This window comes from Rhinolophus hipposideros (assembly GCF_964194185.1).
Source record: "Rhinolophus hipposideros genome assembly, chromosome: 4".
Lineage (NCBI taxonomy): Eukaryota > Metazoa > Chordata > Mammalia > Chiroptera > Rhinolophidae > Rhinolophus > Rhinolophus hipposideros.
Window position 1 is genome coordinate 43,955,561 of NC_138050.1, and position 15,079 is coordinate 43,970,639.

At 35.4% G+C, this 15,079-nt stretch overlaps 1 protein-coding gene across 6 annotated transcripts in view; it reads left to right on the forward strand.

Moving 5' to 3' along the window:
• The window catches only part of UNC5D (unc-5 netrin receptor D), a 510,000-nt gene that overhangs the window by 262,780 nt on the left and 232,141 nt on the right, over window positions 1-15,079 (forward strand). For all 6 annotated transcript variants that reach the window (XM_081045544.1, XM_081045546.1, XM_081045545.1 and 3 more), the window contains exon 2: window positions 8,909-9,127. In XM_081045544.1, coding sequence (XP_080901670.1) covers window positions 8,909-9,127 — 219 coding nt within the window. The remainder of the gene's footprint in view (window positions 1-8,908; window positions 9,128-15,079) is intronic.

A 15,079-nucleotide genomic window follows, 5' to 3' on the forward strand; every position in this document is an offset into this window, starting at 1 on the left:
TGTCATAAAAAGATTGAAAGCCCCTGCTGTATCAGTGTGCAGAACATAAAACACAGAGCTCTTCCTGAAAGGTAATTTTCCAAGAATGAAAAATAGGAGAATGGTGTTTGATTGTTTGGTTTTCTGTCATTCAATGTTGCATTAAAACAACCATTTTTCCATAACTATGAATGGCCTTGCTCTTGAAAACTGTCAGTTACAAATGAAAAGCGATAACACTTTGAAAGCAAAACCTTTTCCAAATCCCACTAGGTTTTCAAATGGATTTGAAAACTAGTCAGTGGTACATATTCATACACAAATATAGCCATTGTTCTGGATAAAAAATAAACAATTTATAAGATTCATCTCATCCACTATTTTCTGGACAATATTACCTCTTCTTATATTTTAAAATGAATATTTTTAATCTTTAATTCTTTACGTTTTTTTCCTAAGGAAACACTTGTTATTTAATTTTTTCCTGATTCATGAATTTTAATACACTAGAAGTTAGACACCATGAAGTAAAATCTAGAAGAAGTTGCCATAGTTTACAGAACCTTTTATGCTCCTTCACTGGAACACAGAATTGTGTATGTGTGTATTCTGATTCTAAGTTTATTTTAGCACACATTAAAATATAGAAGAAGCAAAGCAATACAAATTTAAATCATAAATAATTCAACAACATATATGACGTCTGACAATTAAGTTAGCGAACTCATACTGGCAAAAGTGCTACATACTTCTTTGCTGAATATCATTATGGTCACCTTCGAAGTACTCCCTTTAGGAAGCTAGCTACTCACCAGTGCCAGTGCCTAGTCCACCCTTCAAAGAAATTTAGGAACTCTTTCTGGAATGGTCATCAGAGCTATAGTCGGATTACATTGATGTCCTGAATATCATCGAAATGTCTTCCTTTTACTATTTCCTTTATCTCCGGGTAAAGAAAGAAGTCATCGGGGGCCATACCAGGTGAGTAGGGAGGGTGTTCCCATACAGTTCTCTGTTTACTGGCTAAAAACTCCCTCACAGACAGTGCTGTCCGAGCTGGTACACTGTTGTGATGCAAGAGCCATGAATTGTTGGTGAAAAGTTCAGGTCGTTTTCACCTAACTTTTTGCACACAGCGTTTTCAGCACTTCCAAATAGTAAACTTGGTGAACTGTTTATGAATTTGGTACAAATTCATATTGAATAATCCTTCTGATATCAAAAAAGGTTAGCAACATTGTTGGAACAAGTTCGCGAACTTAATTGTCAGGCCTTCGTAGAAAACCATTGGGCTAAATGTGGCCTCTAACTGCAGAGTCCCTTCAGAGAAACTGTTATTATAATAACAGGTGCCTCATACTAACTTTGATCGTACACTGCTTGTTTCCATTAAGGAACAAGACCTGCTATAAGAGCTAGTATAAAATATCTGGCTTAGACCCAGTTTCAGAACTCAATTTTGCAGATGACTCGAGCAAGAGCTAAAATGGTCATTGCAATTGAAAAAAAAACAAACCAAAACAAAAAACTTCCCCTGTGGCCTTGGGAGATATGTCATCGCTGTTAATGTGATTGAAAAAGTAAAACCGTGCTGTGTATTAGAGCAAACTTAGTTTCTCCATCATTCAGAGTATACACACAGAGTTACTTTAAACTAGCTTCAGGTCCCATACTGTAAACCAAGACAGCTATCTGTCTATCATTTGGTGGTTACTTTGTGTCTACTACAAGTCAGAAAGCCTTTAGTGAAAAGCACGTAGAAACACCGTATGTTAGAGCTAAATACATCCAATGGTTTAGTAGAACTGTCGAAGTAGACGTAAAATGTGAATTCTAATGAAGATGACACTTGGCTCTACCTAACTTTTCATGTTCCAGGCCATGTTCTCATAGCACACATGCGCATCTCCATACCCTTTGTTGGAGTGCCTTCTGTTCATACCACTGTTGAACTCATACGTCTAAACTGTGCTGAAATGTAATCTTCCCTGTGATGCCCACCACAAAACCTTCCAAGGAAAGTGAGGCTCTCTCTGTGCTCCTGTGACACTTTGTATATATTTCCAGTATACCGTGTGTCCACGAAAATGAGACCTAACCAGACCATCAGCTGTAATGCGTCTTTTTGGAGCAAAACTTAATATAAGACCTGGTATTATATTATATTGTATTATATTATACCCAGTATTATATAATATATTTATGTTATATTATATTATATTATATTATATTATATTATATTATATTATATTATATTATATTATATTATATTATATTATATTATATAGACCCAGTCTTATTTTACTCGAAGATAAATTTATCTTACTTTATATATTTATATAAAGTAATTTATATTATATTTACTTTATATTAGTTTTTGCTCCAAAAGACGCATTAGAGCTGATTGTCTGACAAGATCTTATTTTGGGGGAGACATGGTAGTATACTGCTAACAGATTCTGTAAATACTGTTAGCAAATTCTGTAATTATTTGTCTCTGATTTTAGTCTGTGAGCTCCTAGAGGAAATTAACTATATCTGAGTTATCTTTGAATCCACAGTACCTAGAACACTGTCTAACCCTAGTAGTCATGCTTCATATGTCAATTTTTTAAAATGAATATATTAAGGTAAATTTTGATAATTTGGGGAATGACGGATGTGCTTTTATAAGCTCTACTGGAATCTGAATTTTCTTGTTTGAGGATCTAAGAATTGCTCTTCAGATATCTTTAAATGTGTTGTGAGCATTGTTTACCATCTACTCTGCAGAATTTAAGATCTGCTCAATGGAATAAATATCTTAGCCTGACAATATGTAAGATCGACAAAGGTGAGGGGAACTATGCAAATGCAGTGATATAAAACATTTCCATTTTCATTAGAAGTTGAGAAGAAGGCTGAATAATTTGAATTTTAAAAAAAGAAAAAAAAAACTTTTATTAGAGCCTAGAGAAAGAGTCTGTGTTTCATAAATTACGTTAAATATTTGGTATGTAAAATTTTGGCTGTTGTTGTGCATTAAATGGGTACAATGCATCACCCATCTAATTAAGTACCCATATGGAGACAAACCACATTTGCATTAACAAAAGCACAGAACCCAGTTCTATTGTGTTGTCTTAGATTATGTAACTTGTTTTCCTTGGTAAGGCTTTCTGCTCCAACTTGCATACTGTTGTTGACCATTATGCTCATAGACATTGAGTAGAATTTAAAGAGCTATTTCTAAGGTGTCTTGCTTCATTTAAATATTGCAGTGAGAGGTGCTCTGGAATACTATGAAATCTCCTATGTTTAATAACTGCTCACCTATTAAAACCAATAGTTTTTAGATCTGGCCAAAAGGAAATCCATTTTGTATTATCACGCTGCTTTGTAGGACAACCATGTACCTGTTTTATGGTGTAACCATTCACTGCATGTTTACTGAGTAAATAAATTCTTCAAAGCATGTTTTCAGAGTTTTTGCCATATAACAGAATTTTTCGGACATACATTTAAATATCAAATAGTAAAGAAATATTATAAACTACAGTTCAAATCATAAGGGTTCTGGGATAAAAATAATAACATAATCACAAAATTGAAATATAAATAATAGGATAATAACTTTGGGAATGGAAGTCATAGAGATCTTTTGTTGACTATTCTTTGTCCAGGTGATGATGCTGATGATGGTGGTAGTGATGGCATTTGGTGTTTACATGACATTTAACCATTTATTATTTTTAACATATTATCTCACTTTAACATCACAAAGCACTAATAAATTTTAATCACCCATTTATTAATATTTGAATGAGAATAATGGAACCTCAGAATTAAGTTACTCACCGAAGGTCACAGAGTTAACCCAAACTTTAAGTCAAGTTATTTGATTCTAAAGTTATTTTGTGTTTACCAGCTGTAGAATTTACTTTATGGCAGGATCACTGGTTGGACTTTGGAACAAATATGAATGTTTTGTACCCGTGAGAAGGCAAGCATACTTTGGCGATTGAAAAGGAAAAGAAAAAGAACAAAAAAGAAAACTATTTCAAAGTACACTTGGGAAAAAAGTATGAATGGGAAAAATGTATGAAAATAATTTAGAATTTCTCAAAACCTGGTGAAGCTCAACTTCATCTATACTCTAACCCCATGCAATGCCAGCATACTTCACTGACTGTGCAGTGTTTTACAAATCCCAGATTAGAATGACTCTGGCCTCCAGTGTGCCCAGTCCCATTACAGATTTAACAGATCAAATGGTCAAATGTTGGCAGCTTTACGGCTAAATCTAATGGAATGACAGTGCTTAGTGTCAATCCCTTTTTCTTGCTGAGGTTCGCTCTCTCCTGTTATACAACTTTTTTTAATTGGAGTTTTAGTGGTTATATATGCCTACATAAAAAGGGATGAAACATTAAAAATGAAATAATGAAAAATCCTTTCTCATTATCTTATTCTCCAGCAACACTTACTCTTTGACTTCTTTTTTTTCAGACTTCAGTGAGGATGGCTACTCAGTTGAATATATTATAATTAGTTGAGTTCTTGCTGTGCTGTTTTTTTGAAAATATTTATTTTTTGAAGACCTTCTCTAGAACGTGTCCATAGCACACCCATGCTAAGCTGGAATCACAGTCCAGCTAGCAGAATGACTGAGTGATCTTTAAGATGAGCGTCATACTTAATGTAAGTGGTGAGGTACCACACACATAATATATCAATTTAGATCATCATCATTTACTTTTATGAACTATACACTATTGCCATAAGGCAGGCAGTCACTAAATTACAGTATCAGACTTCCAAGAGTTCATTCATCTGAACTGAGATGGAATTGTGAGGCGGTCGGAATCAGACTTGTGTTCACATTCTTTGTCCCCATTTACTAGCTGTATGACCTTAGAGAAAACACACAAAGTATTTCCTCAAATGCCAAGTGGGATGCTTCCAGTACACACCTTAGAGTGTTGCTATGAAGCTTCGATGACTTAATCCACGTACAAGGCTTATTACCATAACCTGCACTCCCTCAGTAAATGACAACTCCTGTTTATACTTTCTGCTTACAGTTTCCACATTTTTCAGTTTACCAAAATTCTTTAACACTTGGAGCATTGGGATTTAATTAATTGAAGCTTGGGGCTCTGGCTTTGTTTAAGAAGACAGATATATTTGTATCAGTGAGGAATGTTTTCTGCAAAAACAACAGAAAGCCTGACTATTAGTCATTTAAATAAGTAGAGATTTAAAATAATAATAATAATAATAATAATAATAATAATAATAATAAACAAATTATGCAAGGTGGAGGCCTCCTGGTGTTTGTTCAGCCTCTTGGTGTTGTCTGAGTCGATACGTCGTTATGCTCCTTATCATCTTCTCCAGTTAAGTCAGGATCAAAAGAGAGAAAGATAGGTACCGACCACACCTGTTCCTTTCATCAGGAAAATAAAAGCTTTCTCAGAAATTTCAATTTATATCTCATTTGCTCAATCGTGCCACATGACTATTCCTACCTACAGAAAAGTAAACTGAATCTACGACTCTTCCAGTTTCTGCTATTAGGTTGGTGCAAACGTCATTGCGGTTTAAAAGGTTAAAGATAATTGCAAAAACCACAATGACGTTTGCACCAACCTAATATAAAAGTGGCATAAGACAAGGCAGTTGGCTGGGTCAGACAGTCCCCGCATTTTTCATACCAGGTTTAAAACTTTTCTCTGAATGATAAAGCAGTGTCAAGTATCTTGAGATTACAAGTAAATTTACCTGGAAGCCAACAAGTATTCATGCAGTCTTCCAGAAAACCATTTATTAAGGTGTCACCTCCCTACTCCCCTTTAAAGAACAAGATCTGTCAGCAACTTCTAGGCCCTTTACAAGTTCCCACTTCAGTTCCTTCCTTTCTTTCATTCACTTCCCTTTTGCTTGATGAATCCCAGCAATTGCTTGAAAAGTTCAGTTCTAAGCCACTAGGTGGGGCTGAGCCTGACAGGCATCCAGGGGGCAAGAAGGAGGAAGGAGACTCAGCCCTCTGGGGTAAGGAAGGAGAGCCTGCTATGGGGAATCTAGCTTCCTGCTGCTAAAGAAGCCTTCTGAAGGGCAGGGTAGTGCTGCACCAGGAACTGGAGGCTGAGCTCAGTAAGCGGGAAGGAAAAAAAATAAAAAATACACACACACACACATATGTTCTTACATGTATGTGTGCTTGTATGTGTGTGTGTATATATATATATCAACTGCTTTCACTTATTTCATTTTTTTGTTGGAAGGTAGCAAATAAATGGTAATACATATTATATATGTATTATATGTATGTATATATGTATGCATATGTATGTATGTATAGGTATATACATATATATGTATATATGTATATATATTACATGTATATACATACATATATATATATATATATATATATATTCCTATGATCTCTCACCTTCCCACTGCCACCCTAATAAATTGATTTTTTGTTGTAGTTGTTTCTCGTTTTCATGAATTCTGGGCCCTTTTCCTATACATACATGATTTTGATATGGCTTCAACAATAAAGATACAATGTTGCATTCTGGCTTTCAACACTTTTCTCCTCTGACTATTAAGATTAACTGATTCTTAATGGAGGTCCTTGAGATAGCCAGGACACTTACCTGCAGAGTTTTCCATTCCACTCTTATTCTAGTCTCTCAATGAAGGCTGACTTGTTACCTTATCTAAAGGGCATGTATTAAAATAGCAGGAGGGTAACCCTAATTGCTTTCAGATCTCTCTGTGTTTTGTGACTTGGATGGTTAAAACTTCATGTATCTTAGGATCTAGTGCCTTTGTCATTTTATTTATGCCCATAAATGTGGTCTCATTATTTACCCCACATTTCAGTAGTTACGTCAGCCATTCATACATTGTTACTAGTTAAGCAAAAATGCATCATTCAAATCGTATGCCTGTGGCTGTCCACTCAGGTTACACCCATAGGGTTCAATATAAATAATTTATTATGTGACCCTTTTCAGCATCAGTGAATTACTTTGAACAGAACTCTAGATCCTGATGGGAGTGTGAGCTGTTTGATGCCCATCTAAAATCTTTTAATATCTTTGTAATTTCTTCTAATGTGTGGATTTGCAAAAGCCTGAGGGGACTTGGTGTTTATTGAAGATGGAAATTGGCATGAGCAGTCAGTAACAAAATTAATTAATACATGCTATTTTTATGAAGTCTATTGTAAATATAATTTAAGGCATTTTAAAAAAACTTCTCAGATTCTATTCTTAAACCTTTCTTATTCCATGTGATATATACACATTTTATTTTTTGAGTGACTTTATTGTACTTTTATGACAAAGTGTTTGCTCTCTTACTATTTAGAATATTTGCTTTATGATGATTTTTTGGTACTTCCAATTACTTAGATATGAGTTAATTTATCTGTTACAAATTCATTTTAAAGCTTATAGTATCTTAAGTTATTTATTATGTGAGGCTTTTTTCCCCCTTAAGTTGATGTATTTAATGGAAAAAAAAATAGTTTGGAGGATCATACTATTTTTATGTTTAATTCTTCCTAGTGACATGTTCGTATTGTCAAGGAGTCTTTTTCATAACTGTTTCTTTTCTTTTTTTTTCTTACACAAAAATATAATTATAGGCAGTTATACCTCTTGGGTCCTAGACCCCTTTTCTTTCTACATTTGAGAATACCCCCTGAAAGTTCTTAAAACAGGACACCCTAATGTTGTGATTTATGTTTACCTTTTTGCTTACCAATTTAGGTTGTTGACTTCAGTGTGAATAATAAGAGGCTCTGTTTGTTCAGAATTACGCTGGTAACATACAAAAAGCCAGATTAGGTCACAGGATATGCCGCGTCTCCTAAACTCTCTCTTGATGAACTGGGTTGTTCTTCCAGTGGTTTACTAGGTTTCTTTCCCCAGCTTTGTCCTAGGACTAGTTTGCTTTGAATGGCAATAAACCTTTCCAGGGCACAGTTAATCTTAGTATTCAAATCCTTGCGTTCTTCGTTTGTTCTCGGGAATGGACATTGGAAGGCACATGATATTGTTCCCCTGGATCCACATTGCTCATCAGTCACTTCTTTCTTCCCTTGACATTGCATTAGCTTCCTCAGACTTAATTCCTTGCCAAATGTAGTGAGGAAACAATGAAGCAAAGTCTGGGCTATTGTTTTTCCCTTTTCATATTGCTTCCCTGCACTTATCAGTTCTCTCAGTGTATGGGCGAATCAGATCTATTTCTTCCTTTGAATAAATGTCATTATAGGTCCTAAACTAAAAGTGCATAGCTATATTAGTGATTTGTTTTATTTCTTAGCCTTACAGGTGAGATTCATAGTATGTGGGGTACAGTGCTGTAGGCAAAGAATGATGGCCTAAGACAAGCAGACCAAATGTGTGTTTCTTTTACAGGGTTTAGTTAAGTTGGTGAGTTTTGGGAAGAAACCCTACCTAAAAGTTTCATAGGTAAAGAAAATGGACAATTTGAAATATTTTGGACATTTCTTATGACTGATTATCCTCCACCAACATCACCATTATTCACACTCATTTATCAAAGAACATCTTGTGGTAACCCCTCACCAAACTGAATCTTAAGAGTCAGCCTCTCTCTACACAGATATTTATCTCAATTTTTTCAGCAAAGACATGAAAACTCAAAACTGTAGTGTGAGGGGGGGGGGTCTCCTATTCATTATTTTCAGATGTTCCATACCATTGAAGACGTTATGGGTAAAGGTACCATATCCCACTAGTTCAGCTTCTAAAAGATAATTCCTCTACACAGGGCTTGCTGTATTAATATGATGCAAAGGTTTCTGGCAAAGATTCTTGGAGCTGGTGCAGGTTGTGCTTTGTGTCCTGATGTATGTGCCTCCAGCATAGGCTGTGTTCTAACACCCTCTTGAATTTTGCAGGAACCGACAATGGTGAAGCCCTCCCTGAATCCATCCCATCAGCTCCTGGGACACTGCCTCATTTCATAGAGGAGCCAGACGACGCTTATATCATCAAGAGTAACCCCATTGCCCTGAGGTGTAAAGCAAGACCAGCCATGCAGATATTCTTCAAATGCAATGGCGAGTGGGTTCATCAAAACGAGCATGTCTCTGAGGAGAGTCTGGATGAGAGTTCAGGTAAGAATGTGAAGGAATCAGGAGAATCCACGTTAGCCCCACAGATTCTCACTTGTTCTCTGGCTGGGAAAAACACTGTGTATGCCACCCACCATTAACTTATTTGAATAAGATGCAATTGTAATATGACATAATCCCAGGAATATAAGATGCAATTGTATGTTTAAATGACTGCACAGCTTCCTTGCTTGTCTACTCCAGTATGGTACAGGGACATTTGTTTTTCCTGCTCTTGCTAACTTTAACAACTAATTTTGCATGTAAGTTACCATTCTCACTGGAAATAAAGCCAGGAAGCCCATTTTCATTTTTTTGAATTCTAAATATTTTGAAGACAAGTCTTCCACTAAGTAAATCCCTATTGAAGCAGCATAATTTCAGTTTCTTTAATCTTTCCTCCTAGATATTATTCTAGTGTACTTCATTTTCCACAGTCGGTGATTTCTGAGTCTTCCTTAAATTCTTTAGATTACTGTGTAATGACAGAGCCCACATTAGATTACCAAACTTGAATAGGCTCTCCAGTATGAGAAAAATCGGGGACCATCTTTTCTTTGGTTATTTTGGCTGATGAGTAATGATGATAATGATCCTACTAGCTGATGTTTATTGAGCACTTACTATGGCCCAGTCCTTATCTAAGCATTTGACAGACATTTTCTTACTGTCTTTGAATAGTCTTCTGAGTTAAATAATGCTATAATTGCTTTCTTATAATATAAGGAAACTGAGCCTCAACGAGATTAAGTAAACTATGGGCTTGTCCTGGATCTCAGAGCAAAATCATTTCACTCAAAACTTCCAAAATTTATAACATTTATATTTTAGTGTATAATAGAAACAGTCCATGCTTTTGAACTTTGACTCCTCAGACCACCTGAAAATTTAGTCTCGTCCAGAATCCAATTTGGTCCCCTAGGTTATTGATTTTATTAGACCCAACTCAGTCACTAGGTAACAGATTTTGAATAAGTCAAAAAGCCTGAGTATAATTAGGAAGTTTCAATTCAGCATAATTTATTAACTATATGCCAGTGCTATTCAATACACTAAGCTAGGCCATTCAGAGTATTCAAAGAAGGATAAGATGCAAACACTGATTTGTAGAGCTTACACCTACTAATGGGTGAAGGACCAATACCCATAAGTGCAGGACAAATGAAGTTATGCTAAACATCTGAAGAGAGGTAGATAGTGCTATGGACGATTTAAAGAAAAAAGATCACATCTACGAAAAAAGATCACACCTAACTAGGACTATCCAGGAAAGGTGAGGAAGCAATAACATTTGAAAAGACATTGAAATCAAATAGGCATAATTGATGCTATACTAAGTGGGAAGAGGAGTCTCAGTGGTCTTCAGCTCAATATCAGCAAATGAAAGAAAGTTTATGTATGTTCAACAAGAAATTTGGTTTGCTTGAAATATAAAATGTATGTAGCAGAGTAGTAGCTGATAGCTGGAAAACAGTCCAATTAATGGCATGAAAGGCTTCAAATAGCAGAGTGAGGAGTTCTTAATTTTATAGCTATTTTATTATTGGTGGGGACTGATTACATTGACATATGGGAATGCAATGGCTGGAGCTCTGCTTCAAAGGGTACCTATGGGACAATGTTAGGAATGGTATGGAGAAATAAGGATGGGGAAGTTAGGAGACTTGTATAATTTAGTTGAGAGAAAGTAGGGCCTGCTTCTAGAGAGTTGGCCTTAGAAATAAGAACTAGATGTCTGGTGTGAGAAGCACTTTAACAAATCAGACTTAATAGCTGACTGAATAAATGAATAAAGAAGATGGAGAAATAAAGATTAGTCTCTTAACAGAAGCAGAAGGGTAATCCAATTAATATAATTAATTACATTAGCAAGGAGAAAAGTCTGAGATCATCATTTGGACAAGCTGAATTTAAAATACTTATGGGATATAATGAAGAGATGTAGATTCAGAACTTGGTAGAGTTCAGAGATAGAAAAGTAGATTTGCTAATCATCAATAAAAAATGAAGCCATGGAGATGGAGGAGTTGTCAAAAAGAGAATGGGTAATATGAAAAGGAGATTTATCTAGAGACAAATCTCCTTAGGAGTCAGGGAGAGGAATATCAATAGCCAACAAAGAAGAAAGCAGAATATTCTTGTTCCATAGCAGAACAAGAAAATTATTTCAAAAACATCTTCAGGTAATACTCTGTCTCTGCCTAGGAATCAATAAAGAAAGCAAAAAGCTACATACATGTAAACAGTGTAAAACATTATACAGTTATGAACTAATTTGGGATTGCTGTATAAATATGTAATTTCAAAAGATAGAGAAACACTTAAGCTTTGTCACAATCCCCTGTTTATTCCAGTATGGAACTAGTATGAGGAAGAAATAAAAATATTCTTGTTTTAGAGATGTTGTTCTGCAGACCAAAAGTATGTTTAGAATTCTGGAATCTAAATGGGAGAGCTGGAAAGGATCTTAGTGATAACCTGTCAGTCCTATATTATACATTAAAAAGGTTAAGTTTCAAAAAATACAACTAGTTCATGGCACAGCTATTTCTAGAACCTGTATCTCCTAATTTCCACTTCAGATTTATTTCCTTGACACCATAAGCCACCTTTACATCCAGATTTCTATGTTCTCTATCAAAATACTGACAAATCCCCTTACTGACGAAAGGATGGATTTCAGCACGTGACTCCTCATTTTCAATCATGATCTGTGTTTCAGTTTCCCTAGTGCATAGTCCTACAGTTATTCCCTTGGAATTTCTTTATTCCTGACTGTTTCCATCATCTTTGTAAGGGCCAATTCCTTATTCTATATCGTGTTTCTGGCGCTGTTAGACAAAAGTATATTACAACGAAAGATATAGGTACATTTCCAGGATTCCAGGTACAGATTTTTTTTTTTTTTTTTTAAGAAGTATTTGGCATAAGCAAGGCAAAAGAAGAGGTCATATCAAATCTTGGTGTCAGGAAAGTTTCTGCTTTTGTGCTCCCAAGGTTCAGATCGTGATAGATGTGTTGGGAAAGACTGAGTCACCAACAATAGCCTTCTCACTTAGCTGGCCATGAAAATTTCAAAGGAAGACTGAAATTTGGGAGAGGGCAGCAAAGAGAATGGCATTACTACATGAGCAAAAGTTGATAAAACAATGGTAGCATATGAAAGGTTTATGTATCTTATACTCAATTAATCCTACTGGAAAGGACCCAAATACCAGTGGCTCAGTGGGGCTGTCTGTTTTATCCTCAGATGTTTCTGTCCTAGATTTCACCCAGTAATGAACTCAAAATAGCAGAGTCCCATTGGGTAAACTGCTCCAAATGAAAGACAGGATGAACATTGAAAAATGATCAGCTATTTTTCTTTTTATACCACTGCTAGAAAATCCTATATCCGTTCTCATTTTAAGACCTCTTGATAAGTATTGTGAGCCAATTTGACACTGTACCCTCTTGTAATTTCATAACGTTCTGTTTTGTTATTGCTTACCCTTTTTAATTCCCCTAGCATTGCTAGGCAACTCCATGTCTTGCAGATAGCAATGTTGATTACATTCTCTGCTTCCATGTAAAAGCCTTTCCTCTCTACTTCCAAAAAAAAAAAAAAAAAAAAAAAAAATCACAAATTAAGGAACTGGGAAGAACAAAAATTCATAAATGACAAAATCTGAAAAGATTATACACCATTTTTTACAAATGTTGTTGAGAAAGAATTTAAATTTTAGCAGCTACCTTCTTGGAAAGAATTTAATAAGCACAAGCTTTTCTTCCAAGTCATTTTGATTGAATCAATAGGAAAGAAATGTCTCTCCCTAAACAGTTTTTGTCTGTGCAGTTAATGAAAACCGCTGTCTACCACACATGGCAATTATGTTTCCTAAGCTCTGTATTAATAGTGGAATAGTGGAAAGCAGAGCAAGATGAGTGGAGATATTATACCCAAAACCAATACATGAGTGCAATTAAAGTTGGAAACAAAATGGCCTCAGGTATTGAAAAATAGATGCATTACTTCCCTTGGGTTCTTCAGAGCAGAGCTTGAGCTCAGAGCTTGACTACCTTTACAGACTTAATGGCTCTTGATTGGGTCTGTAAAATAATTCCTGCCAGTACAGCAGGGGTGAATGACGCTGAGAAGCCAAGGACAGTGAGTGGGACCACATTTGAAAAGAGGTAGAGAAATGTCCTCATTCTTTTCAGAAGTTGGATGTAATTGCTTATATATCTTTGGCCAGTGCATTCTCCATTTCTAAAATTCCAGATAATTTTGATATTCTTTTTACTTATAGGTTTTCTTTTTTCCACAGAACTAATGGGAAATGCATAGGACCTGGGAGTGTTTGGAGTAGACATAGAGTCTTTTGTATTTCCAAATTGGAAGCAATAAGTCCTTTCAGTTGTTAAAAGGCTGCAAATTGCCTTTGGTCTTTCTGGTAATTTGGCCCCGTCATCTAACAGTTCAAATAAGAAGAAAAAGAATTGTGTGTTTTCATGCAATTTAGCTTGAAAAACCCAGAGCTAGAGTTCTTTCCCACAAAAAAGTACAATTTATTTGACATGAGTTAGTGTGTTTGTACAGCCATGGCTATACCTCTTAGTAATGTACACTTTCTGTTCTTTGCACAAGCGGGGGATCCTTTCATTTGTTCTGCCTCATTTCATCTGGAAATATGGGAACTCTTATCCCTTATGTTTTTTCCTCTGTTAACATCTGGAGTTGAGAGGTAATCCCAACCCAGGAATCATGCCCCTGAGAAAAGGGTGGAGTGATCAGTAACACAGAAATGAAGAGCTTTAATAAAACAAACAGACAGGCACATACACACAAAAACAACCACCACCACCAGCAAAACCTATGGTTATCTATCAAGATAATGTAGCCTGTGAGAAGCTTGAGTTATCAATAAGATAAAGACTTCTTTATTGTTTAGTAAAAACAGAAGTTCTCTTAGCAGTGCTTCATGGCTCTTATCTTATTCTAACTTGGAGATATCAAACTCCAATGAGTGAAATAATGTGTATTCCAATGTGTTATGGGAAAAGATTCAACTTCGGAAAACTAATATTTTTCTTCTTAAAGAATATCATTTCAGGAATTTCATTGTATCTGAATGCCTTTTTAAACGATTAGTGTCACTTTGCGGATAAAAGGTTAATGGATTGTGTTGAGAGGATGCAGAAGAATAGAAATAAAAATATATTAAATCTTTAAAGTTTATATCTAAGAACTTTACTGATGATGGGGATTTGAATATAGTATCTTTCAAAAACCAATTCATTTGAAGTTGCCTTTAGTGATTCACAAATCATGAAGGTACATTTGGGAAGCACATATTTTAGACAACATAACACAGAAATAATGAATTTCTCAAGTGTCCCATTGACAGTTTGTGGGTTTAAAATGCACTTTTCTGGAAACATTCTCCTAGCCCGCCCCAGATTTCATCTTGTTCATCACTCCACTTCTCAGAGAGGGCTGACAGACTCTTAAAAGGTTTTCAGGAAAACATCATGAATTCCTTCCATAAACCTGTGACAGAGTGTGAAGGACTTTTCTCTTGTGTTTAATTTAACCTTTCCTAAAAAATCTGGAGATCATATACTCTCATTCCATCCTTCGCAGAAATAGAAAGCCGCCAACCATTTTATGTAATTTAATTGCAAGTCCTGATTTGAGCAGAGATTTGTTCTAAACTCTAAATTTTTAACCATTGGGTTTGGATTTTTTTCAGTCTTTTCTGTTTATACAACGTTTAAAAGTGTGTTTCTTTATTTGAAGTAGGAATTATAAGGACCTAAAAGAAACTGAAGATAGTCTAATGGTTAAGAGTATGGGTGTTAGTGTTAGATGATATCATATTTAAAATTTGACTCTCCATCTACAAACTCTCTCAGGTAGAAATATTACTTAGCTTCCTTTCACCTCAGTTTCTCCAAGACTAAAATAGTAGTAGT